This window comes from Rutilus rutilus, assembly GCF_951802725.1.
Source record: "Rutilus rutilus genome assembly, chromosome: 22".
In the NCBI taxonomy this organism is placed as follows: Eukaryota; Metazoa; Chordata; class Actinopteri; order Cypriniformes; family Leuciscidae; genus Rutilus; species Rutilus rutilus.
The window spans coordinates 4,549,482-4,575,483 of NC_140227.1; the positions used below are offsets into that span (position 1 = coordinate 4,549,482).

A 26,002-nucleotide genomic window follows, 5' to 3' on the forward strand; every position below is an offset into this window, starting at 1 on the left:
AATGCGCATTTTGAACTACCTCGACGACTGGCTCATTCTGGCCCGGTCAGAGGCGGAACTGAATTTCCACAAATCTGTGCTCCTCAGCCATCTAGAATGCCTGGGTCTCAGAATAAACACAGCCAAGAGCTCGTTGCTACCCAGGCAGAGGATCTCTTATGGCCTCAGCTTCATCAGTACTCCCGCTGGGTATGCTGCACATCCACCCCCTGCAGTACTGGCTGAAACCTCGGGTTCCTCCCCAATCGTGGCGCTCGGCCAGTCTGTCTATCAGAGTGGGCCACAGTTGTATCAGAGCCCTGGCTCCCTGGTCGACACCCACTCTACGAGTCTGGGATGAGCTGGGGACAGTCTAGAGACGAATGATAGTCACTACGGATGCCTCTAACATGGGTTGGGGCGCTCTGTGCAAGGGCTAACCGGCCTTCGGCTCATGGTCGAGCACGGAGGCACGGTTGCACATCAACTGCCTAGAAATTATTGCAGTAGTGCTAGCCCTCAAGACCTTCCTACCACGTCTCTCAGGTCACCACGTCCTGGTCCGTACGGACAACACAACAGTGGTCTTCATAAACCGCCAAGGTGGGCTCAGGTCGAGACGGCTGTACAAACTGGCCAGAAATCTCATCCTATGGGCTCTCTAAGAGCAGTGCATGTGCTGGACAGACTGAACCAGGGAGCAGACATGCTGTCCAGGGGCCAAGTGTCCCCTGGGGAATGGACTCTCCGCCCCCAAACGGTTCAAATGATATGTGTTTTGGGAGGGCAGAGGTCGACCTCTTCGCTTCTGAAGACAACTGTCATTGCCCAACATTCTTCTCGAAGGGCAGGGACGCGCTGGCCCACGACTGGCCCAGCCGTCTACTTTATGCTATTCCTCCGGTCTCGCTCCTCCCCCAAGTCATAAAAAGGATCAGGGAGGGCAGACATACAGTCCTACTAGTGGCCCCGCTCTGGCAGACCCAACCTTGGTTCCCCGAGATGATTCAGCTGCTCGCAGCAGCACCTTGGCCAATTCCCCTGAGGAAAGACCTCCTTTCCCAGGCAAACAGGACGATCTGGCACCCCTGTCCCAAACTGTGGGCACATGTGTGGCCCCTCGACGGGAGCTCGGGGACCTCCCAGCAAGTGTCCTGAGTACTATCAGTGAGGCTAGAGCTCCGTCTACCAGACGCCTCTATGCTATTAAGTGGTCTGTGTTCTCTAGCTGGTGCGCAGCCAGAAACCAGGACCCGGTCTTGTGAAGTATCACAGATACTCTCATTTCTTCAAGAGCTGTTGGATGTAGGCTGTTCTCCATCCACGCTTAAAGTCTATGTGGCAGCCATCGCAGCTTTTCATGCACCGATGGCTGGCCAGTCGATGGGGAGGAACGACATGATTGTCCGCTTCCTGAAGGGAGCCAGGAGGCTTAACCCTCCACGGCCCCCTACGGTGCCCTCCTGGGACCTATCAATGGTCCTTCGAGCACTGAAGGGGCTCCCGTACGAACCGCTGCAAACGGCAGAATTAAAACCACTTTCACTGAAAACTGCTAGCCTTAGCATCAGTTAAGCGAGTTGGTGACCTACAAGCGCTCTCTGTGAGCGCTTCCTGTCTGGAGTTTGGCCCAGGTGACTCTAAAGTCATCCTCAAACTAAGACACGGCTAAGTGCTTTCAACCCCATTCGAAGCACAGGTGATCACGCTCTCTGCTCTCCCCTCCACGGAGGACGAGCAGCAGTTGCACCTGCTCTGCCCAGTCAGGGCTCTGAGAGCATACATTGAGCACTCCGCCCAGTACAGGCAGTCGGAGCAGCTTTTTGTAAGCTTCGGTGGCCGCACCAAAGGGCTTCCAATCACGAAGCAGAGACTATCTAGATGGTTGGTGGATGCTATCGCTTTAGCCTACGCTTCTATGGGCCTGCAGTGCCCCATAGGCGTCAGGGCCCACTCCACGAGAGGCATGGCCTCCTCCTGGGCGTGGTCCAGCGCGGTATCCATTGGTGATCTCTGTAGAGAGCGGCAGGCTGGTCTTCACCGTCTACTTTTACCAGGTTCTACAGTATGGAAGTATCCCTCAGTCACGTATCCTTTCTGTGTAAAAAAAAAGAGAAAAAAAAAAGGGGGGGGGAGAGAGAGAGAGAGAAGGTGAGCTGGCCTCTACAAGCCCGGCCCTTCACAGTTAGCGCAGACACCCCATGCCATGCTGCAAGCACACAAGTCCCTTCATTAAGCTAAGATGCAGTACAACTGACCGTTCGAAAGGGAACGTACTCTGTTACTAACGTAACCTCGGTTCCTTGAGATAAGGGAACGAGTACCGCGTAGACGGCCGTGCTATGGCGCGAACAACTAGCGATCGTCGCTTCAGTCGATAAAAACCTGAATCCATGGCAATTCTTATCCTAACTGTTATCAGTTCCCACTGACCAGCCAATAGCGTGCGAGTAAGCCTCAGCACTATATGGCTGTGCAGTAGCACTGCGTTATTTTATAAAGGCTTCAGTATTTCGGGGAAAGGAGTTTTCCCCTAGCGTCTTAAGCTAAGACGCAGTCCTCGTTCCCTTATCTCAGGGAACCGAGGTTACGCAAGTAACCGAGTATGTTTTTTTGGTTTCTCTGTATATTTCTAAGACAATATTATAAAAATGGCTGCATGCTTGTTTCTCTGGCGCATAAGGTCTATACTTCAAATCAGTGTAACTCTAATAACGGTGTAAACATTATTAACATTATAAATTATGGATATGGATCAGTAACCTACATTGACTAATCTGTTCAAATGTAACGTCTAATATTCAGATCGTGTCAAATGCACTTTGTTGTCTACATTTATATACATAATTTTTTTAAATAAAATCTAATTATTTAATAAAAACAAAAGGTGGCAAAAAAATGTGATGATCAACATAATGAAAAATGGACAGTCAGTTTCAAGGAAAAACATTTCCGTTTTTAGTTCATCGTATTAAGGTAAACGTACCCTAAATCTAACATACATACATATTTTTTTTTTCTTTTTTTTTTTTACACAGTGTAGACACAAGCTGAAAGAAAGTTCCCAGAAAACAAACACTAAAACTAAAAGCTTAAAAATGCAGCCAGATAAAACTGAATTGATGTTTGTTTATTTGATGGCATTACAATGGAGGTGTTTTTTCTTTCTTTCTGTCATTGTTTGACATTACAAAATGTGTACAGTACTTTCTTGGTTGATGCTAAATGTTCTCTGAACTCAAAAACACAGCCAAACATGTTCGAGAGAATGTCAAGGCACGTCATGTTATTGAGACCAGAACAAGGAGGACCATAGAGGTCAGTCACAGTGTCATTTTGAGCAGAATTTCAAATATCACATTAGCTGTCCGTCACTAAGACCACAAACAGAGGTCAAGAGTCAGCAACATTTTTGGTGTACTCTAGTTTTAAAAGCAGACTACTCATAAATGCTGCAAAAAAACAAACAAACAAAAAACACAATGTCAGAAAACCACTTGTTGGTGTGTGATTATGGTTTCCAAAGTAGCATCACATTTTCATTGGCTTTGACATCCCATCTCTTCTGCTAAATATCCTAACACTAGTTTCTCCATGGAGAATTCATGAGCACTGACATGATTAAAGAATTTTAGCATAATAAAAACAGGAAGTTGATGTTACTCCTTATCCATTTATATTCCTCACAACATACACTATGATTCTACAAGGACTTTGATTTTGAATCACATAAAGAGCTAACTTAAATAACAATACGACCAGGGCACATCATTTTTTTTCTCTTTCCATCCACTTGTTGACCTTCCAGAAAAGTGGTTTAGAACCAGTCAGCTTCACAATCAAACATAATTTAAAAACCAAAGAGATCCTACGACAACAAAAACACGGCACAGAATCAAAATAGAGTATAAAACATGTCAAGGATTAGTGTAAGGATTTTAGTTGAACAGATAATATTACACTATCATGATCCCGTTCCTTTATGTCAGCATTATTCCGCTATTGCTTGCGAATTAAAAACACATCAGCGTTCCTTGAGCTAAGAAAATAAACTTACCTAACCAGACACTGGATTTCTTAAAATGCAAATATTATATTTCTAAATATTAACAACGTTCTAAAACATAAATAGGATAGCTAAAAACAGTTGCAGCAGTTGACGGCAGGTCTGACGGTCATTAAAAAGGTAAGACGTGGTCTGTGCGTCTCATATGTAGGGGTACTGAGGGACCCTCCGGGGACTGAGCTGATAGCTGTTGTACGCCCCGCTTCCTCTAGTGGTGCTGGTGCTCGTGGTCACATAAGGGTGAGCGGGGTAATGTTGCTGGTAGTGGGTGGAGAGTCTGTGGACCACACCTCCAATGGAGTCCTTTGGGATAAGACTGGCTGCATAGTGACTGGTGGGCGGGGCATGAATGGAGGGGGAGGAGCCCTGGACAAGCAGGTGCTCCATGTGGGATGCGGGAGTGGGGTAGGTGTACAGGCTGGGGGTGCTGGTGAACGAGGGCGCCTCCTGGAGACAGTAATGAGAGGAGGCCGGAGGGTACGTGTGCTGTCGGCGCAGGGACGATGAGCCACCGGATGGTCCTTGGGATGACGAGACAGTGGTCTGGAAAAAGGAGGAAAAAAAGAGGAAATTGAAGCACATGTATTTTCCATACATTAAGCGGCTAGATTTAACTGATCGGCGAGATTTGATGCTTGCAGACGTGGAGTCGGACACTTTCTGTTTTTCGAAGTGTTTGCGTATACTTTAGCCCCTTTCACACAGCGCGTTGATCCCGGGAAATTGCCGTAAAATTGCTAGAGTGCCCTCTGTGTGAACGCAAACACGTCCTGGGATCGATGCTGGGATGGGGAGCTAGTAACTTTGCTGGGATCAGTCCCGAAACGCGCCCTGTGTGAACACAAGCCAGGACCGATGCCGTAAGGGGTGTTTTGTTGCTCTTAGAAGAAAATTTGTGTTCATCATCAACAAAGAACGAACGAAAAAAATGTCTGCAAACTAGAATGAAGCCGAGACCAGGAGCTCCTTCCTATCCGCGCTGAAGCGGAGATCGTTCGCCAGCTTTGTGGAACGGTACGCGATGGGTTAGTGTACGACCGAATACGGAAAAAAAATGCTTGAGCGTGGTTTCTCGAGATCAAAAGCGCAGATCATTAGGAAACTTAAGACGCTGCGTAAAAAAATCCAAGTGCACGACTACAATGGAAAAAGCTTTAGTGGAAGATTAGATTGGCCTTTCTACAACACATCCTGACATCACGTGTCTTTATGGGATCTTTACGGGATGTGTGTGAACGCACTCACAGGAATCTCTGTGTGAAAGGGGCTTTTGACTATCGATGAAGTGGATTAGATGCAAAATTTGTCAAACACACAGATACACAGGGGTGCAAACACATGTATGGTCAAAAAAGAGAGAGGTAATCGAAGCCCTCGTCCCGCGGCAAATATCCAGATACTACATTGCCACCATCCCCAACCCACCCCTATAGGCACATGAAATTTAGAAAAACTATCTTGCACCTCTTCTTGCTTTACTGCTACTTCCTGAAAACAATTTCACCTGATGATTTGAATAGCTCTTTTTGTAAAGAATTAATAATTCTAGGATGATTGGGGTAATTGTGTAGGGTAGGCCTAGTGCATCTGCATAGAAACTAATAAACAAAATACAAATATAAATACAATAAAACACAAATACACGAGAAATAAAGCAGTACTTTATGTTTTTCAGGTAAATTAACTGTATTAAGTATTAATACAGTTCATCTTTTGACAAAACGTGATTAAGCTCTTTCTCTTTTGTTGTTTGATTAACTTTGGTGACACAAACAGCTGCAGGTATATTGGGTGCTGTCCCTTTAAGACGAATGCACGTATCTAATACCGGTAATGACACGCATCCGTTTTATTTTGACTGCGTTTACGGGGAAACTCGTTGAGACGGACACTGGCTTATTTTTTCGTGCACATGTCTGTTCAAACACAAATAGATAAGAAAGAAAAGGGAATTCGGTGTTCACGAACTTCACGTGCTGTCTGCGACTGCGTGGCTCTGTGCGCCGACAGACCATCTACATTTGGATGTTAAACATAATATATATAGCCTGATACAGCAAAGACAACGTCGGCAGTATTGACGGCAAAATAGGCAACAGAATATTTCGTTCTGTAGGCCTATTGACAGGGGCAATATTTGAAAATCGATAATTAGGCCTATTTTTTAAATTACAATTATATATGCATTTGTCAAAACCGAGAGACTTTCAAGCATCAAAATGTAATTCATTAATATGTATTTGCGCCTTCTATTTTGTCTGAAAACTTCCAACACTCTTGCGTGTCGCGTGAAAAATAGGCGTCGGTTGCGGTTCTATTTCTAGCACGCGGTTTCGGCGCGGCTCGAGAAGTGTGTGTGTCACGCAGGCATTGTGCTCTAACACAAGCTCTAACCAGTTAACATGAGAGCCGACAGAAAAACGGACACTCCACGCCACGCAGAGAGAAATGTGATGCAGCGGCAGATCCAGAGTGAGACAGAAACACTAGTGGTTCACGCTTGCGCACATACTGCTGGTTTGGCGCGCAGTGTTCTGATTCGCTTATTTCCTATTTACTTGTTGGTGGACGCAATCCAGAATTACTGTTGGTTAAATTATAATGCACCCCTGGATACAGTTGTCAGCATTTGAAGTGGATCAAAGAACGAGTATTGTTCAAAACTCATGTGTAACTGATGAAAGGATTGGATCCACTTCAAATGTTGATACTGTATTTCAGACGTTTTCATGAGGCAAACACTTTTTATTCAATACTTTATTTTTGTACATGCAGGCACTGTATTAAGCAGTACATACGTTTAACATAAGCCTATTTTATAAGCAAAACTATTTTAAGGGGATCTGTATTCATCCATTTTAATTTGATAAACATGACAACATACTTCTGCGCTGGCGCCGTACTGAGCGGCAGCATGTCTGAGTAGCTATTCTCGGTGGTGTGTGTTTTTGTCTGCGTTAGTGTGCTTTTTCTTTTTTTATTATGAGTGGAGCGGCAGTCAGATTGGTGTATATGCGGGATGATCTTCTGGGGCTGAAAAGTTCAAGATGCGGGGTTAAACATCTGATACCGGCTGAGCTGTGGAAGAGCTAACGCTAAAAACAAAAAGCCAAGGAGTGGAGACATAAGCCGTTTCTGCCATCGATACTTATTGGGAATGTGAATTCTTTGCCCAACAAGGGCAACGAGCACGAGGCACTTGTGAGGAACCAGCGACTGTACTGTGAGTGTAGCCTTAAGCGGTTTGTGGAGAGCTGGCTAAACAATACACCCGATGCATGTGTGGACATAACTGGCTTCTCTATGGTGCAGGCAAGGATGTAAGGTGAGCCAGAAGAGTAAAAGGTGGGAGACTGATTTTGTTTGTGAATAACAGATAGTGTAACCCTGGTCATATTATAGTAAAGGAGAGGATCTGCAGTCAGGATATTGAGCTCTTGGCAGTCGGTCTTAGACCTTATTATGTGCCAGTGTTGAGCAGCGTTTGGGGCACCACAGGGAACTGACTGTCTTAGCTCCATTCTCGTTCACTCTATTTACATCGGACTTAAACAACTCTGAGTCCTGCCATATACAGAAATATTCTGATACAGCTATTGTGGCGTGTATCAGGGATGCACAGGAAGGGGACCTTCAGTGACTGGAGCAATAAGAATTGCCTCCTTCTGAAGGAGGAGGTGGTGGACTTTTGTAGATCTAGGACACAATTGCAGCCTGTTTGTATACATGGGGAGGCCATTAAGGTGGTGCAGTCCTATAAGTATCTGGGTGTGTAACTGAATAATAATCTGGACTGATCCCTAAATACGGATGCCCTCTACAAAAGGGGGCAGAGCCGCCTCTTGATGTCTGCATTGTGCATGTTCTATCAGTCAGCTGTGGCTAGTGTCCTCTTCTGTGCTGCAGTTTGTTGGGAAGGCAATATGACGGACAGGAACGACAGGCGGTTGGACAAACTGGTGGATAAAGCCAGCTTGGTGCATGGCAGGAGTCTGGATTTTGTGGGAGTGGAGAGATCCATGAGGAGAAAATTGCAGGCAATACTGGACATCCTCTTTATAACATCTTGATCAATCGGAGGAGCAGTTGTAGCAGACGACTCATTTCACTGCGTTGCAGAACCGAGAGGTTTCGAAGATCTTTCATCCCTATGGCCATTAGGCTGTTTAACAGTTCTTGATCCCCCTCACCCCACTCTTATCATTACAACTTTACAAAAATGCTGAGGCAGTATTCTGGTCTGTTTTGGTATTTATTTCATTGTGCCATTCATTTTACTTTTAGGGATCATGTGCAATATTTGAATCTGTAAATTAATTTGAGTTAATTATTTATTCTTAGGACTATGTGCCTTTTAAACATGCACGTTAATTTTTGAACATCTTTTTTATTTGGTTGTTGCGGCTGATTTATTTATGATTAAAATCTGGGTGTTTGTTTCTATTGTCTGTAATTGTTGTGTAAGCTACTGGATGCTTGAATTTACCCAAAGGGATGAATAAAGTATTTATCATAATCATCATTATAACATTAGAAATCAGTTATTGAGCAAATACATAATACAAAAATACAGTGTTCAAAACGGTGCTTGCGGTGTTGTGCATTGACAGATGTGGTCACCTGACTGAGGTTAAGTGGTTGAGATCTGCTGGGCTCCTGTTGGGGGTCAGTGACTCTCTCTCCTGAGCTGCTCGGCTGCCTTGTGGCGGCAGCGGCTCTCTTAGGCTTCATGTAGTAATTCTGAGTAAGACCTAAAACAAACACAGCCAAAAAAAGTATTTGTTTAATAAAAGTACACCAAATAGCTGTTGACCAAGCTACACTGAATAAAAAATAAAAAAAAGATGATACTCGCCTACAGCTAGTGGGATTTTGGCTGATATTGAGCTTTCCACAGGCTGCGCTTTCACAGATGGAGCCACCACTGCCATGGATTTGGACAGGCGTGAGGACTGAAACCCCACATGACTATTCTGGGGCTTGGGAGTTAGAGGACTGGCGGTGGAAGAGTCCGAATCATGAACGGTTAGACAGCTGATCACATTAGTCCTGTGGCTGGGGCCACAGCTGAGAAAAAAAAAAGAGCCGATTTTTAAAAATCCATGAAATTTCACATGAATGAAAGGAATAAAATAAATTATACATTTGGTTAAATGTGGCAAAACAAGCACTACATACGTACTGGTAACATTCATCACATTTGCTAAAATATTCAAACACTTCAGTGTGGTTTACTGAAGTTAGATTGAGCTATTTTGATTGTGAAATGATGTGATGTCTGTATTAAAAGCATATAGTAACGTTTAAAAAGCTTGGAGTTGGTAAGATTTTTTTTTATTATATTTTTTAAATGAAGCCTTCTTCAAAATTAAGTCTTCTACTCACCAAGGTAGTATTTATTTGATAAAGACACTAAAACAGTAATGTGAATAATTTTTATATAAGTTTTCTATTATAATACATTTAAAAATTGTATTTATTCCTGTTATGGCCAAGCTAAATTACTCCAGTCTTCAGTAGGCGCGTTTCCATTACAGATATGCGCAAAACTTTTGCGATTTTTTTCTAAATATCGATAAAAAACTATTGCGAAATGACGGCGTTTCCATTAACCGATGTTATGCGACTAAAACATAATTTTTTCCTCTCACGATAAGTCATTCCAAAAATCGTGGCAACGGACGTTGGTAGGTTTATATACATCACAGCCACCGCACTAGACATTATTATTATTAATGGAAGAAAACGTAGATGTGTTATCCAAGCATTAATGGCAAGGAAAGACCCTTATACTGTGAGCGGCACATATGAGGTGTTTCTGGGTGTTTCTCTCTCATTTCTGCTCCGAGGTCTTGATTGTGGCATCTCTATGAGGTTTAGAATCCAGTTGAATTTAATAAGGAACTGTAAATGCACAAAAACTGTTTCCATTGCAGTTTTGCGAAATGTTCCTTTTTCGAAGTGCCTGAAAAACCACCTCATGCGAGCGTAAAAACTTTTCTGCGATAAACGGGATATTTTGCGAAATTGACGTGTTCCATTGGGTTTATTTCCAATTCGCAATTTGCGGAATTTGAAGGGTAATGGAAACGCGGCTAGTGTCATATGATCCTTCAAAAAAAACAAAAAAAAACAAACAAACATTCTAATATGCCTATTTGCTGCTCAAGAAACATATATATATATATATATACAATAATATATACTAATAATAATCATATAATAATAAAAGAATAGAATTGATTTGAAATAGAAATATTTTGACTTTACAATCAACTCTCCATCAATTGAATGTGTCCTTGCTAAATAGGAGTATAAGTTTCTCATAAAACTGGTTGTGTATGTATATTAGCAGGTAGTGAGCTCACCTAACGGGGTGGAACTTCCTTTCGTCCTCATCGTCAGAGTCACTGTGTATGGTGATGACACTGACAGCAGGACTTGGGGTGTCAGAGATGATGATGGGCTGAGTGAGAATAGCACTGTATGACTGAGCATTGCTGTGAACACAGAAATGGTCAGGCGGTATATTAAAAGATCTCTCCACATACAGGGACACTTACACTACATTAAGGAAGGTTTATCAAATCATGTTTTTCTTTTAAATATAGCACAAGCTTTACAAACAAAATGCCAGATCAAAATGACAACAACAATTACTGTTAATGTCACCGTTTATATTATTGAAATATCTGAGTGTCAAAAGTAAGTGGCCCAATACCTGCTGCCAGTGTCACAACAGATCCTGCTCCTCTTGTTCTGTGACCTCGCGACCGTAGAGGTTCCTCGACTAAGGGATTGAGTGGAATTGAGACTGCCAAGGATGTGTGGGTTCTGCTGGACAACGCCATTGTGCTGACCGCTCTGAGACACCCTGCAGGACACAACCAACCAATCAGCATTAACCCTTTTACACACATATATGTTTTATAAATTCTAGCTGGACCCCCAGTGTGAATTTAAGGAGACCGTTATTTTAGAACGTATCGCCTTACTTCCATGGTAATGTGAAATGCTTGTCATGTGATCCACCGCATCCACAATAGCACTGTATGACCGATGCATTGCTTTTATTTTATTTTTCATTCAAAATATCCACAAACTTGTTAACGTCATGAACTATCTGATATTACGATTCTCAAATTATGTGTAAATTAATACGTTTGGTCATTTCAACACCTTTATAATAATCTTAGTCAATCTATAACATTTGCATATTGCAATTCAGATTATCGCATCCGTCGGATTTAAAACACGAAAATTCATTCACTGTTCCCGAAATACATGAAAGAAAGTGGCCGTTGGGTTACACTATTTCGATAGTCCACTTTAGACATTCTACTAACTATAAGTAACTTTTCAACTACATGTCAACTAACTCTCATTAGAGTATTAGTAGACTGTAGTAGACTGTCAGTTGTGTTAAGTGTTAGCAGATATTAAGCAGACAGTCTACTAATACTCTAAGGCCTAAAAAAAAAATTTGTTTGGTTCCGGTTTCCGACCGACCCTGTCAATTTATGTGCGACCCAAATTTATTTTATGAGACTGGGGAAGAACGGTCTTTCACACATCGTTAATTAAATTACAGTTTCCTTTAAATGCTGTTTTACACTTAAGTAATCCGTTAAAAACCATTAAGTATTGCATCAAAACCCTTTAACGGTCAATTCCTAAAGTGAGCTATAACTTAAGGTTTGGAAATCGTAACATTAAGAGAAACACGGTGGGGGGGGGGGGAGTCAACAATATATCGCGGAACAGAGAGGGCACTGACAACATGCTGACAGACAGGACATAGTTAACATTACCAGCTTACTTTTAATATGAAACAAAGTCTCATTTGGTTATTTCACCTTTCAAATGTGGTCATTTTTTAAAGAAATGTAAACAATAAATACCGTTTTGTGGCTCTTGAATGTGTCGAACAGATCGCTGTAAGTTAGATCATCAGTTAAAACTAACTGATCGTCTCTTGCTTCTAGTTAATTTATAGCATCAAAATCAAATAAACCACATAAAAGAACATAACAAAGAATGTTGTTTGACTACAAAAAGATGTCTGTACACTCCGTTTTTCAAGTTCAAATCCTCCATGTTAATCTACTATGAGATCGCCTGTCAAACTCCCGCGAAGGCTTTTTGTGTGTGTGTGTGCGTTTTGCGTGTCTATGGCAACAACAGACTTTAAACGGGAATACAGAATCACTGTCGTAAAAGTTTGATTCGCCCGCGTAAATTAGTAATATCAAATACAGTAGTGTAACTTTAGCCTAGTCCATATCAACATATTCTTTCTTTTGCAATGATGGACATGTGTAACGTGATAATTATTTGCCCATGCAACACTAGCATGTCAACCAAAATTGTAAAATTGGGTTTAAAAACATTTGAAACCGTGCTTCAAGAAGTCAAAAAATGCTCTTGTAAAAAGTGAGCAGAGTCAATGGCTGCCATAAGTTTCCTTAAGTTCAACGGTTTGAATTGTTACATTTTATTTTGAAGATTTTCTGAGAAGATTTGTATTGAGGTTAATACTATTAAAGATATTAGATGAAACATTGCTTGAGATGTCTGGTTTTTAGTAGAAAAAAGTACCGGTACACACATTTAAAATCAGCGCGCGCGTGTGTGTGTGTGTGTGTGTGTGTGTGTGTGTGTGTGTGTGTGTGTGTGTGTGTGTGTGTGTGTGTGTGTGTGTGTGTGTAAAACTGCCACTGGAGGAAAAAAAATAAATAAAAAAAATAAAAAAAAATCCCTACCGACCCATGACCTCAACTGACAACCAACCGGAACCAAACTTTTTTTTTTTTTTGGCCTAATGACAGTTAGTTGACATGTAGCTGCAAAGTTACTTATAGTTAGTAGAATGTCTAAAGTAGACTATCGAAATAAAGTGTTACCGGCCGTTGAACCAGGAGAAAATTAAGAAAAGAGTAAATGTTCTGACTGCAGCCACTTAAATTACTATTAATATTTAATTAGATTTAACTAAAAGACTCAAAGATTTCACTGGCTTCCTCGCTGAATGAATCCGTGTTTTTGAAAAAATATCTTCAATGAAAGATTCAATGACAAATACATTTTTTTAACTCACTTGTCGCCGCCTACTGGTGTAACGAGGTAATTCATACAATCTTTATTTGAAGTGTCATTTTGATGGCTACCGTAGACATAAGTAGGTCTTTATTCATTATTAGTGTGTAGCTCTACCTCCAGCTTGATGTTTGCTGTGCAGAGTTTTCGGACAGTAGGGCTTCCAGAGGCGATTCGGTCACTACGGGCTGGTGGCTGGAGTTGTGGATGGTCATGCCAGGAACCTGCTGCCATGCAGAGGGTATGAGGATCTGCTGGGTACCCGCTGGCCAGGCCTGCTGGAGGATTACAAAATATCGGCCTTAGTGACACTGGCACTTAAAAAAAAATACTTGAACAAGTCATAGTGTACCACTGATTTTCAATCAAACTTAAAAAACAAGTTTTACTAACAAATGAATAAAGGGTAAAACAGCTATGACCAAGCTTCACCACACAATGAGTGACATTGATGCATGTATGGCCATTCAAATCTTAATTTATACATCATTTGTGTCATGCTAGAATGGCGAAGAACCTCATCTAACATGCTGATGAAACACGCAGTGAAATCACTGCACTCAATTAAAGTGAACACCCCAATAAATAAAACGAATGAATTAAATAATCCATCAATGCACAAAAATTCTGCAATTCTCTCCCAGAGCATAAGGCAGCTTTAGATGTAGCACAGCCATTTCGTATGATTTTAAAAGCCAAGACAAGCACAGCATGCAACAATGATACACAAGCATTAAAAATTAAGATGGGGATGAAAGACAGTAATCCGGCAACCTGTTGGGAAGAACCGTGGCTGTTAAATAGTCAGAAAACAATGAGTGTTTCCACAGAGCAAAACTGCCCAAAAGATCTGCCATGCTGGTACGGGCAGCACTAGAGTACCTGCGGACAGACATGGCTATGAGAGAGAGAGAGAGAGAGAGGAACATGGCTGCAAATGTTTTTGAGCTGTAGACAAGGTCAGTCTCCTCCCCTGAGAGAAGACGGAGGGCCAAACAGACAGTGAGGCTGGGGAAGGACGGGTTGGAGGTCAGAGAAGGGATTTATATATAAAAAACAAAAAAAACAATTCACACAACAAGAAGCTGCAAGCAAAGCACAGAAGAGTCAGCACATGCCTCCCATGCCTGTATCAGACCTGCACTGAGAAAGAATGATGCGGGAGTGACTCAGAGGGAAGAGAAAGGGAGAATGATCAGAAAGTAAGATTAGAAATACAGAAAAGAAAAAAGGGGCAAGTAAAAAAAAAAAAAAAAAATCCGAATTTGTTGAGAAAAGAGATCAAAGAGAGATCAGAAAACCAGATAAATAAAGATCAACAAGAGATCACAGAGGATCCATAATGATCAAAGAGAGAGATAAGAAAAAAGATCAAAGAAACACTGGAAAACAGAGAGATTTAAAAAAAAAAGATCAAAGAGATCCGTAAAGATCAACAAGAGATCATAGAAGGCCCAGAATGATCAAAGAGAGATCAGAAAAATGAGAAAAAATATAAATATACACAAGTAACAATGAAAGAAAGAAAGGTAAGATCAAAGAGTGTTCAGAAAGAAATGCAGAGAGATCAGAAAGAAAGGAGGATTTTGGAAAGAGGGGCATTGAGAAGTGATGTTAGTGGTAGAGCGCTGGGTGGGTCTCTCTTTACCAGCACTGTGGCTGTCTGCTCCAGTAGGGCAGGCCGTCCTGCCCCACAGCCCAGTGCCAGGGGCAGCGGGTACTGGGACGCCACTCCCGCTGTGTGGGGGTGCAGTGTGGCCACCATCAGAGGCGTGCAGGAGCCCTATGGAGGAGGGGCACCATGGAGGGAAAGGGGCAAAAAGCATGGAAAGATTAGACAAAAGGTCAGACTCAGGTCAAGGGTACAAGGCTGTGATCTCATGTGCCATTTACTGGCACTTGCCAGCAGCAGAAGGGGTGTCCATGCAGACTTTAAGAACGGACGTTTCCTCTCCAACTCAACTGGATTCATTTGCAATTCATCAGATTGCAGCGATCAGTTAGATATTATGCCAGAGTTAGGATATTATACAGGAAAAAGATGTGCTGCATGTCTTACCTGTGTCAGCATGCTGGGTTGAAGCTGAAGGGGTTGCGTGGACTGGTTCTGCTGGACAACAGGAACACCATTCTCCATCCTGACAGGATAGCTAGAGGTTTTATTAGAAGATGGAAGCCCTTTGGGAAAAATAAAAGAGCACCTTAATTTTTGGTCCCAAAAATGAATTGTTGGCAACATTTTAATAACGCAATGTGACGTTTTTGAGACGGAATACTCAACGAGAAAATGATGAAACAATGCTTTAGCTAGAACTAATGGCCTGCGTCCAAAAGCTGAAAAATGCTGTCTCTGCAGGAGGCAAATGGAGGAAGGCAACAAGGCATGTCCAAATCAAATGATCTCGTCACATACTGTCTAATGAGATGTTTCATAGATGTATCCTTCACTGCCCATGATATCCCACAATTCCGTGTTCAATTCTGTGATATATGAGCTAAAATATAAAGACGCCATCTGGTCAGTTTGTTCTTTAAAGGTTGTATCAGTGATTTCAGGCCCCCCCCAAAAAAGATCACATTCATCTAAGCTTTCCTAACGATCCGCTAGCTGCCGCTAGGAAAGATTAGATGAATGTGATCTTTTTTTGGGGGCCTGAAATCACTGATACAACCTTTAATGGCTTGTACAACATTTGAATATTTCTAGAGAGAAAGTAGTATTGCAGTATTAGACATTCACTTCGCTATCAGCATCTTGCTCCAGTTTGTTTTTTGTTGTAGATCATTCAACCATTATGCTGCCTCAGAAGTCTTGTTTGAAATCGGTTTCAGGAGGTACATTCGTGCATAAAAGTCATTGCCTGATAGGGCGGCAAGGTAACAAGTCTGGCTTAGACACCCATAATGCACCCTGCTCCAGCTCACCTTGGATAGTGGTGGGGGGGCAGACGATGAGGGTTTGCTGGAAAGGTTCAGTCTGAGCACACAGCTGGGTGGGGCGGGTCTGCATGGGGATGCTGGGTTGGGCCAGGCCTGGGATGTTTATGGTAGCCTGCTGGTAAAGGGCTGGCTGGTAATTGAGGAGAGGAACAGCTCCAGCAGCAGACGGGACCTGGCTGTGCTGGTTAAGCTGGCTGCTGAAGGTCACAGTCAGGTTTCCAGCAGTTCCAGGAACAGCGTTAGCAGCAAACAGGGCCTTTCCACTGTCAAAGCTACTGTTCCTTCTCTTGCAGATATCCATGTTCTGGAAGCATGACTTCACACTGCAAAACAAATCATATGAGAACCAATTTAAACACACATATCTCTCAAAATGAACAAAAGCTAGAATTCCATGTCTTCTTCAACAGGACATACTGAGAGCTGTGTGGGAAGCTCAGCAAGTGGCTCATGGTCACAAACGGATGTGCCAGGGTTTTTGTGGGTGTGATTCTTTTATCAGCGTCCAGCCTCAACATCCTCTTCAGCAGGTCAATCAACTCCCGTCGGTCCGCCTTCTCCGCCAACATGTCCGTCCCTTCTAAATGAGTAGGCAGATTGACCTGGAAACCGATCAAAAAACAAGAGAGATTTAGTATTAGACATCTAGTATTGACAGATTCCATCCAAGAGATCTATTTGTAATTACCTGCATCATGTCATCTAAACAGTTGAAGATGTATTTTCTCGCTTCTTTTGACTTGATGCCCATTTCAGACTCATGTTCAGATGGGGTCTAGAAAAATACAGAAGTGTCAGCCAAGTATAATATCCACCAAAGGGTAACCGTTCTGTCATTCAGTGTTAGTTTAGTTTTAACCCCGCCAAAAAAAAAAACTTAACGATGAGTACTGACTTTTAACCTCCACAAGGGGTAGCTGGAGTCTGGTCCTCTGTTAAAGAAGCGGCTTGTCTTTGTGCCAGCACTCAAAAGATACTCTGGAGGCAATCCCTGTGTCTGAGAAATGTACCGAATCTGGAGAGGGAAAAAGGAAATGTCAAGTCTAGTACAAAGACTAGAGAAGATTTCAACAAAGGACCCAGAAACAAATCAAAGCAAGCCATCTTGAAGAACATCTCAATCGTGTAATTGTAACACGAGGTATGTATGAAAACCCGACACAAGTATGAATTCTCCTCCCCCTTCATATCGGTCACAATCATTTTAATTTACCTCTGCAGTTTTAATAAACCATACATCTAGAGTTCTTACTAGAACCAGGAAGTATGACCATATTAGCCCAGTTATGTCAACACTGCACTGGCTCCCTATTAAACATCACATACATTTTAAAATCTTGCTAATTATTTACAAAACACCAAATGGTTTAGCTCCCCAGTACTTAAGCGAGCTCTTATAGTCCTTCACGTCTATTGTGATCTCTAAATTCTGGCCAATTGAAAATACCTAGAAATATCAAAATCAACTGCAGGCGGTAGATCCTTCTAATTAGCACCCAAACTCTGGAATTCTTCCTAGCCTCATTCGGGAAGCAGACACTCAGTTTAATTATAGACTAAAAACACCTTTCATACACAACCAATGATCAATTTTTATTATTCAAATCAGTTAAATGATTGTTAGGCTGCATAAATTAGGACAACCGGAACCAAGACACTTCCTATAACACCCGATGTACTTGTTACATCGCAAAAAGAATGACATCTACACTAATATTAGTCTGTCTGTCTCATCCTTATCCTGAGGTTACCGTAGTCAGCTGGATCCGGTCCATATCCAGCTCAGATGTGGACCTGCAACTAGAGACAACCAAAACTCAGCCCTGAATGTCAGCAGAGGCCGTGTCTACAAGACAATCCCCTGTGAAGACCTCGTCGGCACAACAGCCGTCGGCACAGATCCTCAGCAAAGACCACGAGAACCAGACAGGTCCTCCACGCAGACCCTATCGCCAGCTTTGGCTCCATATCGGCGCGATGAATCGATCTTCAAGCAGAAGGAACTGGATGAAAATTTGAACGCTATCGATCCGGTTCTGAATTCACACCGTGGTCATTCGTTGGCCAGAGGAGGTAAAAAATGTTGGCTGTTGTAAAAAGAGTTTACAGTTTCGAATGATGTATTACTCTTATCTGTATGACCAAAAAAGTATTTTAAGTATTTCGTTTCCACTTATCAGAAAAAAAAATGCGAGTGATCGCGCTGGCGCCTTCATGCAGTAAACGCTATACTTTAGCTTCCACACAAACACTTATAAATGTGTGCCCAATAGCACACATTTATCTAGGTTAACATGTTTAAACAATATGCCATATTTGAGGTTGATGGTAGGCAAACATTTGGATTTCCAGCCTGATGCGCTATAATTACCACAAGGACCCGCCGTTAACAATCTGTCCCTCACAGACTGCGTGACTTCACTACTTCCTTTGGAGTTTTTTTGTTTCTGCAACTAACCGACTAATACAATTTACATCGACTAACGTTTAGTCGACTATTAAGAGGCAGCCCTAGTTAAGGATTCGTTTCTTTCCCCCTAATAATAACAATAGTAACATAATATATGTGACCTGGTCATATTCTGATGCTCCTGGATACAGTGGCCAGCCCAGAAAGAGCTCTGCAATCACACAGCCCAGCGACCACATGTCAATGGCTTCACAGAATGGCAGACCCAAGATGATCTCAGGGGCTCTGTGAACAGAAAGTGGAAAAAAATACCATTTCAGTATCATAATCAATGAATATAGGCTGTATTTCTCTTGATCAATCAATCATTTAGGATTCCATCAGCTAATCTCTTCAACAGGAATGCCTGATCATTAAACATCTACAGATTACAGATAATCCCTTCTCACCTGTAGTAACGTGACTGGAGGTAAGTCGAGCAGACGGCTTTGGAGACGTGACTGGCTGATCCAAAGTCGATAACCTTTACCCTGTAGGGCTGTCTGATGGGGTCAACCAGCATGATGTTCTCAGGCTTCAGATCAGCGTGGATGAGACCCAGGCTCTTCAGCTTCATCAGGGCCGTGGCCACCTGCTGCAGGATGGGGCGGATGTGCCTCAGAGGCAGTGGGCTGAACTTACTGTGCTTCAGGAAGTCATAAAGGTTCTGCTCCAGCATTTCAAACACCAAGCATGTGTGGCCCTTGTGTTGGAAACACTCGTAGGAGCGCACAAAGTTGAACTCGTCAGCGTTCTCCGCACTGAGACGATTCAAAATGCTCACCTAGAAGAGGATCAATGATGAAAAGTGTCCACGATTAATAAAAGGGACAAAAAAATTCATTTAGTTTAAAACATGTGCCAGGTTCTTAGAAATGTATTATTTTTATTCTAGGGAGAAAAAAAGGCAACATTTCACGGTACTGCATCTCTCAAACACACAGTGAGCTGGTGTTTGCCTAAAGCAATATTTTTGAAAGGTGGCGTTTGTTTAAGGCGAAGTTTACGTCAAAGATTTACGAGCTGAAACTCTCTGCAAAAGAAAATGGGCTGCAACACCGGCGCGTCCTTGGACATCTTAAAGTGAACGTTCCAAATGCATTTGTCCTGTTGTCAAAAGCGCAAGCATGCGGATTGGATCGAGTGAGTCAGGCGACTTGCTGTGTACAGTGCAGTGTAGACAGAATCACTGATTACAATGGGTTCTATGTGCTTTTGACACAACCTGTCACGCCATTCGCGGGGTTTAATAGCTCAAAGGGGGTGCTAAGAAAATAATAAATTCAATATTCTGCATATTATTCTGCTTATTTAATTTTACCCTAAATCATTTACAAGGTAACATTGTAAAGCGTGCAGAGTTATTACGCACGTTATAAATTTCCCTGAACATCTTTATTATTACTTTATTAGTGACACAGTAAAAAACAGGAAAATGATTAATATGATTCAGCACATAATTACATTTCACAAAAACAAAACAAAAAAGAGCGTAAAGTATAGTCACCTATGACTTTTTCATTATGCTGTTGGTAAGGTTGTTCTTTGTAAAACTGCTTAAAACAATATGTATTGTTTCAAAAAGTACACTGAATTGAAAGTGCAAACGCTAAAATGTGCAAACAGTTTTGTTTCACAACTGTAATTTATATTAAATTTCTGAAATACGAGTTAGGAAGGGACAAAGGAGATGGATGTGAAATGTACACACTGGGAACATGATGTACATGATATATCTGTTTTTATTGCGATACTCAGCATTTAATCGCAAAATGTTTAAAATCACAAGATTTTATTGTGGCTTAAGAATCGTGATATTGCATCGTGGGGCCTCTGGTGGTTCCCGCCCTTACAATGAAATCTTGATAGGCGGCAACAACCCAAGATTGCAAACAATACCCAGTACAGAAACACAGATACTATCATAACATACCTCGATCTGTCCCTGACGTGCATATGACGGATGGTTCTTCAGGATTTTGATGGCCATAATCTCATTAGTTCCCCTTTTCCAGCACTTGGCCACCTGCCCAAACGTGCCCCGGCCGAGAAACTCGAGAACTTCGTAGCTGTTGGAGACGGAGCAGAGGATCTCGTGTTGGACAAGCTGGTAGTCCCCTTCCCCATTGGAGCTGCTGCTTTTGGTGGTGGTGGCCGAGTGCGGGATGGACTGGGCGGTGGTTCCGGTTCCTCCGGTCCGAGCGGAGAAGGCAGGAGCCGAGAGCTCCTCCAGAATCTGAACGCTGCCGCTACCACTTCCTCCTCCTCCGGAAGTCTCCACTTCCTCATTCTTCCTCTTCACACCGTACCTGTGCCCACGGGAAGAGTGGGAATCCGAGTGGTGGGTGTTGTGGGAGGTCCTGCGACTGGACCCACGCGGGAGGCTCCCGGTGCTGTCTGCAGCACGGACCACAACCTGGCCCCGGGACGCTGGGGGGAAGATCAGGCCGGAGGTGCCGAAAGGGAGGCCCGCTGCAGGGTTGAAGCTGTACTGGCCCACAGAACTGTACGCTTCATTGGAAGCATCCCAAGCACAGCTCTCCACCTTCATCTTTTTCACCCTGCAGAAGGCACTGGAAGACACAGATGGAGGGGAGAAAACCTGCAGCTGTGAAGCCATGCCTGCGAATATTAGATGAGATTTGACATTGTTGAAAACAGAAATATTAAAAAGCACTTATATATGGCAACACTGATATAAAATATTTATTATAAATAGACACATCTATGGCCCTGTTTACATCTGGTATTAAGATGCATTTTGGTCGATCGTATCAAAAGCAGACACCCGTTTACACCTGGTATTTTAATCTCTTTTGTCCACTTTCGACCACTTCTGTCCTGATTTATTGGTGTCCTTGATGTTCTGTCCTGATTTCGAGGTGAGGGTCTATGGGTGGGTGAACATGTTTTTTTTTGTTTTTTTCTTTCACATCTTTCGATCTAATGGACAAAATAAGCTCACGCTCATTGCAGTTGTCTGATACTGCATGTCAAAATAGATGTTTGCATTTACACTCTAAAGGCCCGTACACAACAAAGTATATTTAACAATAACTATAAAGATAACTATCACTATAACTATTTTAGTGTCCACACCAGAGGACGATATAAAGGCTCTTGCGATCTTTTTTCTTGCCGGGGTGACTAATTTTGTTAGTGGACTGGTCCAACCAACACGTTGCCAAACTGATAAGAGCTGCCACTTCTGTTACATATGAAAACATCAAACGGCAAAGGAAGAGTGAAGCGAAAACTCGTTTGAGCCGCACTGTGCAGACTGTTTATCAGCTCGGACCAATATTATGAGGCGGTCACACTGCAATTTTGTTCCATTGATTGATTTCCATTCAAATGCACATGAATGCGTCAGACTGGAAACGCAAGGTCATGTGAAAAGTTTTGCATTTCACTGCATTCCAAAGTTCAACTTTGGTGAACCCTGAGCTGCGCATTTGCATCACGTGAAGCAGAGGTCGACCGATATGGGTTTTTCTCTGGCCGATGTCGATATTAAGAAATCGAGGCAGCCGATGGCTGATATGATGTCAATTTGTTTTTGGACGCAAAAAATGGGCACAAAAAAAAAAAAAGTACATAAATAAAATACATTATATAAGAATAATTTCACTAGGGCTAAGCGATTAATCAAAATCGAAAAGTGATTTGAAACGTTGCGATTATCTAATCGCAAAAGGCTGCGATGTGGATGCGATATTAAATGCGATGCGATATTAAAAATATGTCCCTGAGCAAAAGCATGACTGTCCTCTTTGTGGGGCCGTCTTACCTCTGTTCAGCCCCAAGGAAGCCAACCATCTACTGGATAGAAAATAGTGTTAATTTCGTTAATGAAATCTATGACGAAAAATGTTTGTTGATGACCTTAATTTTCCATGACTAAGACGAGACGTCCAACGTCATTAAACGATAACTGTGACTTAATAAACATGCAATATCGTTGACGAATGACCAAACAAGTTTGAGAACCACTGCATTAGAGCAACAATGGCCTACATTTAATAGGAGTAGAATATTTAACTTTTCCCTATAAAAATGAAGTTTTTGCATGTTACTGTGGTTAATAAAAGTATTTAACTATACATCAATTCAAGCTCAGTGCTTTACTGTTAGATTTCCAATACACAAACATGTAATGTTAGTAACTGCACTTATTAATGCAAAACAATCGTAATTTTATGATTAAATTAACTTTGATCAATTTTCCCACAGCGCTACCAAATCAGGTGCTGGCGCCACCATCTGTAGAACTTTGAAATGTTAAAGAACTTTTCATTTTCTTCTGTGTGGGCCTGAGTGAGTTCACGTAGTGGCATCTTCACTCAGGCGTCTTCTGGGTTGTACGTCAGAACCTAGGCTCACTATTGGCCAGCATCACACACATGACCAGCGTTGAAACTGACCAGCGTCAAGAAAATGAATAGTTGAATAAAGTCTTTATTTAATTTTTTTTGCGCACAAAAAGTATTCTCGTCGCTTGATAAACTTAAAGTTGAGCCACTGTAGTCACTTGGACTATTTTAATGATGTCTTTACAAGCTTTTGTGGGATGGCAGATATCGATTACCTAGCAGCCTATGAAGGAGTGAGCCAGCTCTCAGATTTCATCAAAAATATCTTAATTTGCGTTCCGAAGATGAACGAAAGTCTTACGGGGTTGGAACAACATGAGGGTGAGTAATTACTGACAGAATTTTTTTTTTTGGGTGAACTAACCCTTTAAATTCAGTAGTCATATTTTGTTTAGCTTTTTCTGGTGCTGCTGGTTACCACAAGGACTTACTTAAGATACACCTAAAAATTGCAAATATTTCTTTATAATATGTGACAGAGTAGGCATACAATAAATTATGCACAAATTACTAAAAAACAGAGCCTGTAATGTTAATCTTTTAGATTTCATAAATATGCTGACAACATCTCATTTTACAACAACTGGTAGGGCGAAACAAGCGAACCCTAAACGTGCAGGATTTCCTTGATGAATCTTTCTGTAAAGATTTGAGATATAGCAGTAATGTTTTTCTCAAGTTTAATGTATGTTTTTATTCAGTACCAGGCTGTTGTCTCAAAGCAAGTAGTTTTGGGGGTAGTGAATTCATGTAATAAAAAATATAAGAGAAAAATCTGTGACAATCGCTAAATTATTATTTTATAGAGACGACGTAGCTTCTTGAAAAACTAAAGGGAGGCAAATTGTAAGGCAAGTTTCATCCCCTATCTGTGCAATTCCTACATCCAGGGGTTTTAACGACAAAAACAACAACATTATTAATAATATATATATTTATTTTTTTATTGGTAACGTTAGTTAGTTGGCCGGCCAAGGGTCTCTCGCTTTCTGTCTGTAAAGGCTGAAATCCCGATTCACACAAGCACATTTACACAGAGAAGAGCAGGCAGAGGAGCGTCGAATCTAAACATTTAAATCAAATAAAATACATAAAAACAGAACTGAAATATCAAAGATTACCAAAGAGCTGCACAAACTGTCTATTAAACGAGTTTTACAGTGAAACCAAACCGATGTATATGTTTACAACCACCGAACGACTCCACCCTTTTCGAGAAAACTGCGCTATTGTCGTGAAGCAACAAAAAAAGAAATAAAAAAATACTAAATTAACTCAAAAACACTAAGCTTGTTCCTTGATATGTGAACATTAATATCGCAGTCGTTGAATTTAGTGACATTGTTGCCGAGATCTTAGAATCTGCAGACGTTATAAGTTCGCTACATTGTATCATTTGTTGGCTGATAAGCAACCAATCGTTAAAGTTAGTGCTACAATATAACATATTAAATGCAAAACTAAAATTAAAGTACCACAATAACTGACAATACATGAAAAAAAAATCATTGGGGAAATTACCAGAGTTCAGCAAATCCAATCCCCTTCACAAAAGCACGTTCAAACGCATTAAATGTCAACATTAGTGTCATTAAAGACATTGTGGATGTATATTTTATGGATGCTTATTGCTATATTAATACCTGAGCGTGTCGATGATCCTTGTGTCTGGGACAGAGGAGAGCTTTAAATCCCTCGGATCTGGATTCTAGGCCTTCATTGTTTCAGAGCTACTCCGGCCCAACAGTTAACTCGAAAATAAACAGCGATCGGAATAAAAATACAGCTCCATCAGTCACTGTGAAGCGTGACCAGTGCCACTGCTCATAAAATCGTCGATTTCTGTCCTTGTACTAAAAATAAACCTGATTAAAACCCAGGCAGAAAGAGGCTGTCGGGCTCCCGGTACATCCGAAGCCTGATTATCAGCTGCTTCAGTCAGACTCAGGCTTCCTGTCCACGGGCGCAGCACTGCGCATGCGCACACGGCTTTACACGTTTTGTAACACGAACTGAGATTAGCAATTGTGCAACTGGTGATGATGGGAAAATACCATGGCACTGCCCTGCATGTTTCCCGTTTCTACTGGAAACACGTCACTGACCCACACGGACCATTTCACGTAAACTGTAATGGAAGATATAAGACAACCATGTAATTTTTATAACGTAGGCCTACCATTACGATTAATGCAGTTAACATTCATTAGGCTATTATGATATGTAATCGTGCAATATACACTTGCGATATAAACTAAGAATTTACAAAAGCTCATAAGATTGTATAAAATCCAGAACCAGAGTGGTTAAAAAAAAAGACATAACACGGTAAGCATATTACAAGTGTTAATGCCAATTTGTTATGTAACATTTTTGGGTAACACTTTTTTTTTAGTGCCCTTATTACATTATGTTACATGTACTTACCATAGTAATAACAGTAAATTGAGCATAATTACATGCAACTAACCCTCAACCAAGTCCTAATCCTACCATAACCTTAATAGTAAACATGTTGTTAATTAATATTGCTCAGTACTTACATATATAATTACACTGTAACAAAGGCATTAAAATAAAGTGTAACCCATTTTTGTTATAAACATTTTGTTTTATAATACAGCTATGTCATAGTTATTCAACACTGCTGCTTTTTTAAAAACACTTACTAGTATGGTAGGGTACAGAATTGTATATTAAGCCTGTGGGAACTCTATAAAGATACTTAATTAGCTTTAGTCGTGACACATGGATCAATTTAGCTTATTCATGTGCTGAAGTTGAGTCGCAAATATGGCCATGACAAGAGAGCTCTAACAAAAGCCAAGAGAAGAGGTTGTTTATATTACATCAAAAAGGCTGCAAGAACATTTCCAAGACACTAAAAGTTCCTGGAGAAACAGATGACATTTAAAATCCATACCATAGCAAAACTTCCAGTTCATGGAAGAAAAAGTATACAAATACATCAAGGGGAATAAGATGTCTGATCAGAGAAGTTGAAGAAAAATCCTGGATTTACTGCCAAAGACTTGCTAGATGACCTGTCCTGATGAAAGGAGGGAAAAACATTTAATTGCAGACTATAAGAACAACACT

General features: G+C 41.5%; 1 protein-coding gene across 6 annotated transcripts; it reads right to left on the reverse strand.

Moving 5' to 3' along the window:
• Positions 1-3,094: 3,094 nt before the first annotated feature.
• hipk1b (homeodomain interacting protein kinase 1b) lies at positions 3,095-24,864 on the reverse strand. 6 transcript variants are annotated; one of them, XM_084394869.1, is made up of 16 exons: positions 24,547-24,862; positions 20,464-21,103; positions 18,941-19,314; positions 18,653-18,776; positions 16,977-17,096; positions 16,770-16,856; positions 16,499-16,683; positions 16,067-16,404; positions 15,201-15,319; positions 14,790-14,924; positions 13,259-13,419; positions 10,767-10,919; positions 10,414-10,545; positions 8,901-9,112; positions 8,666-8,796; positions 3,095-4,588 (listed from the first exon to the last, which is right to left on the reverse strand). In XM_084394869.1, exons 2-16 carry the CDS (start codon positions 21,079-21,081, stop codon positions 4,187-4,189), a joined length of 3,291 nt encoding a protein of 1,096 aa, XP_084250995.1. In that variant the 5' UTR covers positions 21,082-21,103; positions 24,547-24,862; the 3' UTR covers positions 3,095-4,186. The 6 variants fall into 6 exon arrangements, with proteins under 6 accessions (XP_084250995.1, XP_084250993.1, XP_084250994.1 ...); XM_084394867.1 differs by having other exon boundaries at positions 20,464-21,152; positions 24,547-24,849; XM_084394868.1 differs by having other exon boundaries at positions 13,259-13,416; positions 20,464-21,152; positions 24,547-24,839.
• Between the last annotated feature and the right edge of the window lie 1,138 nt (positions 24,865-26,002).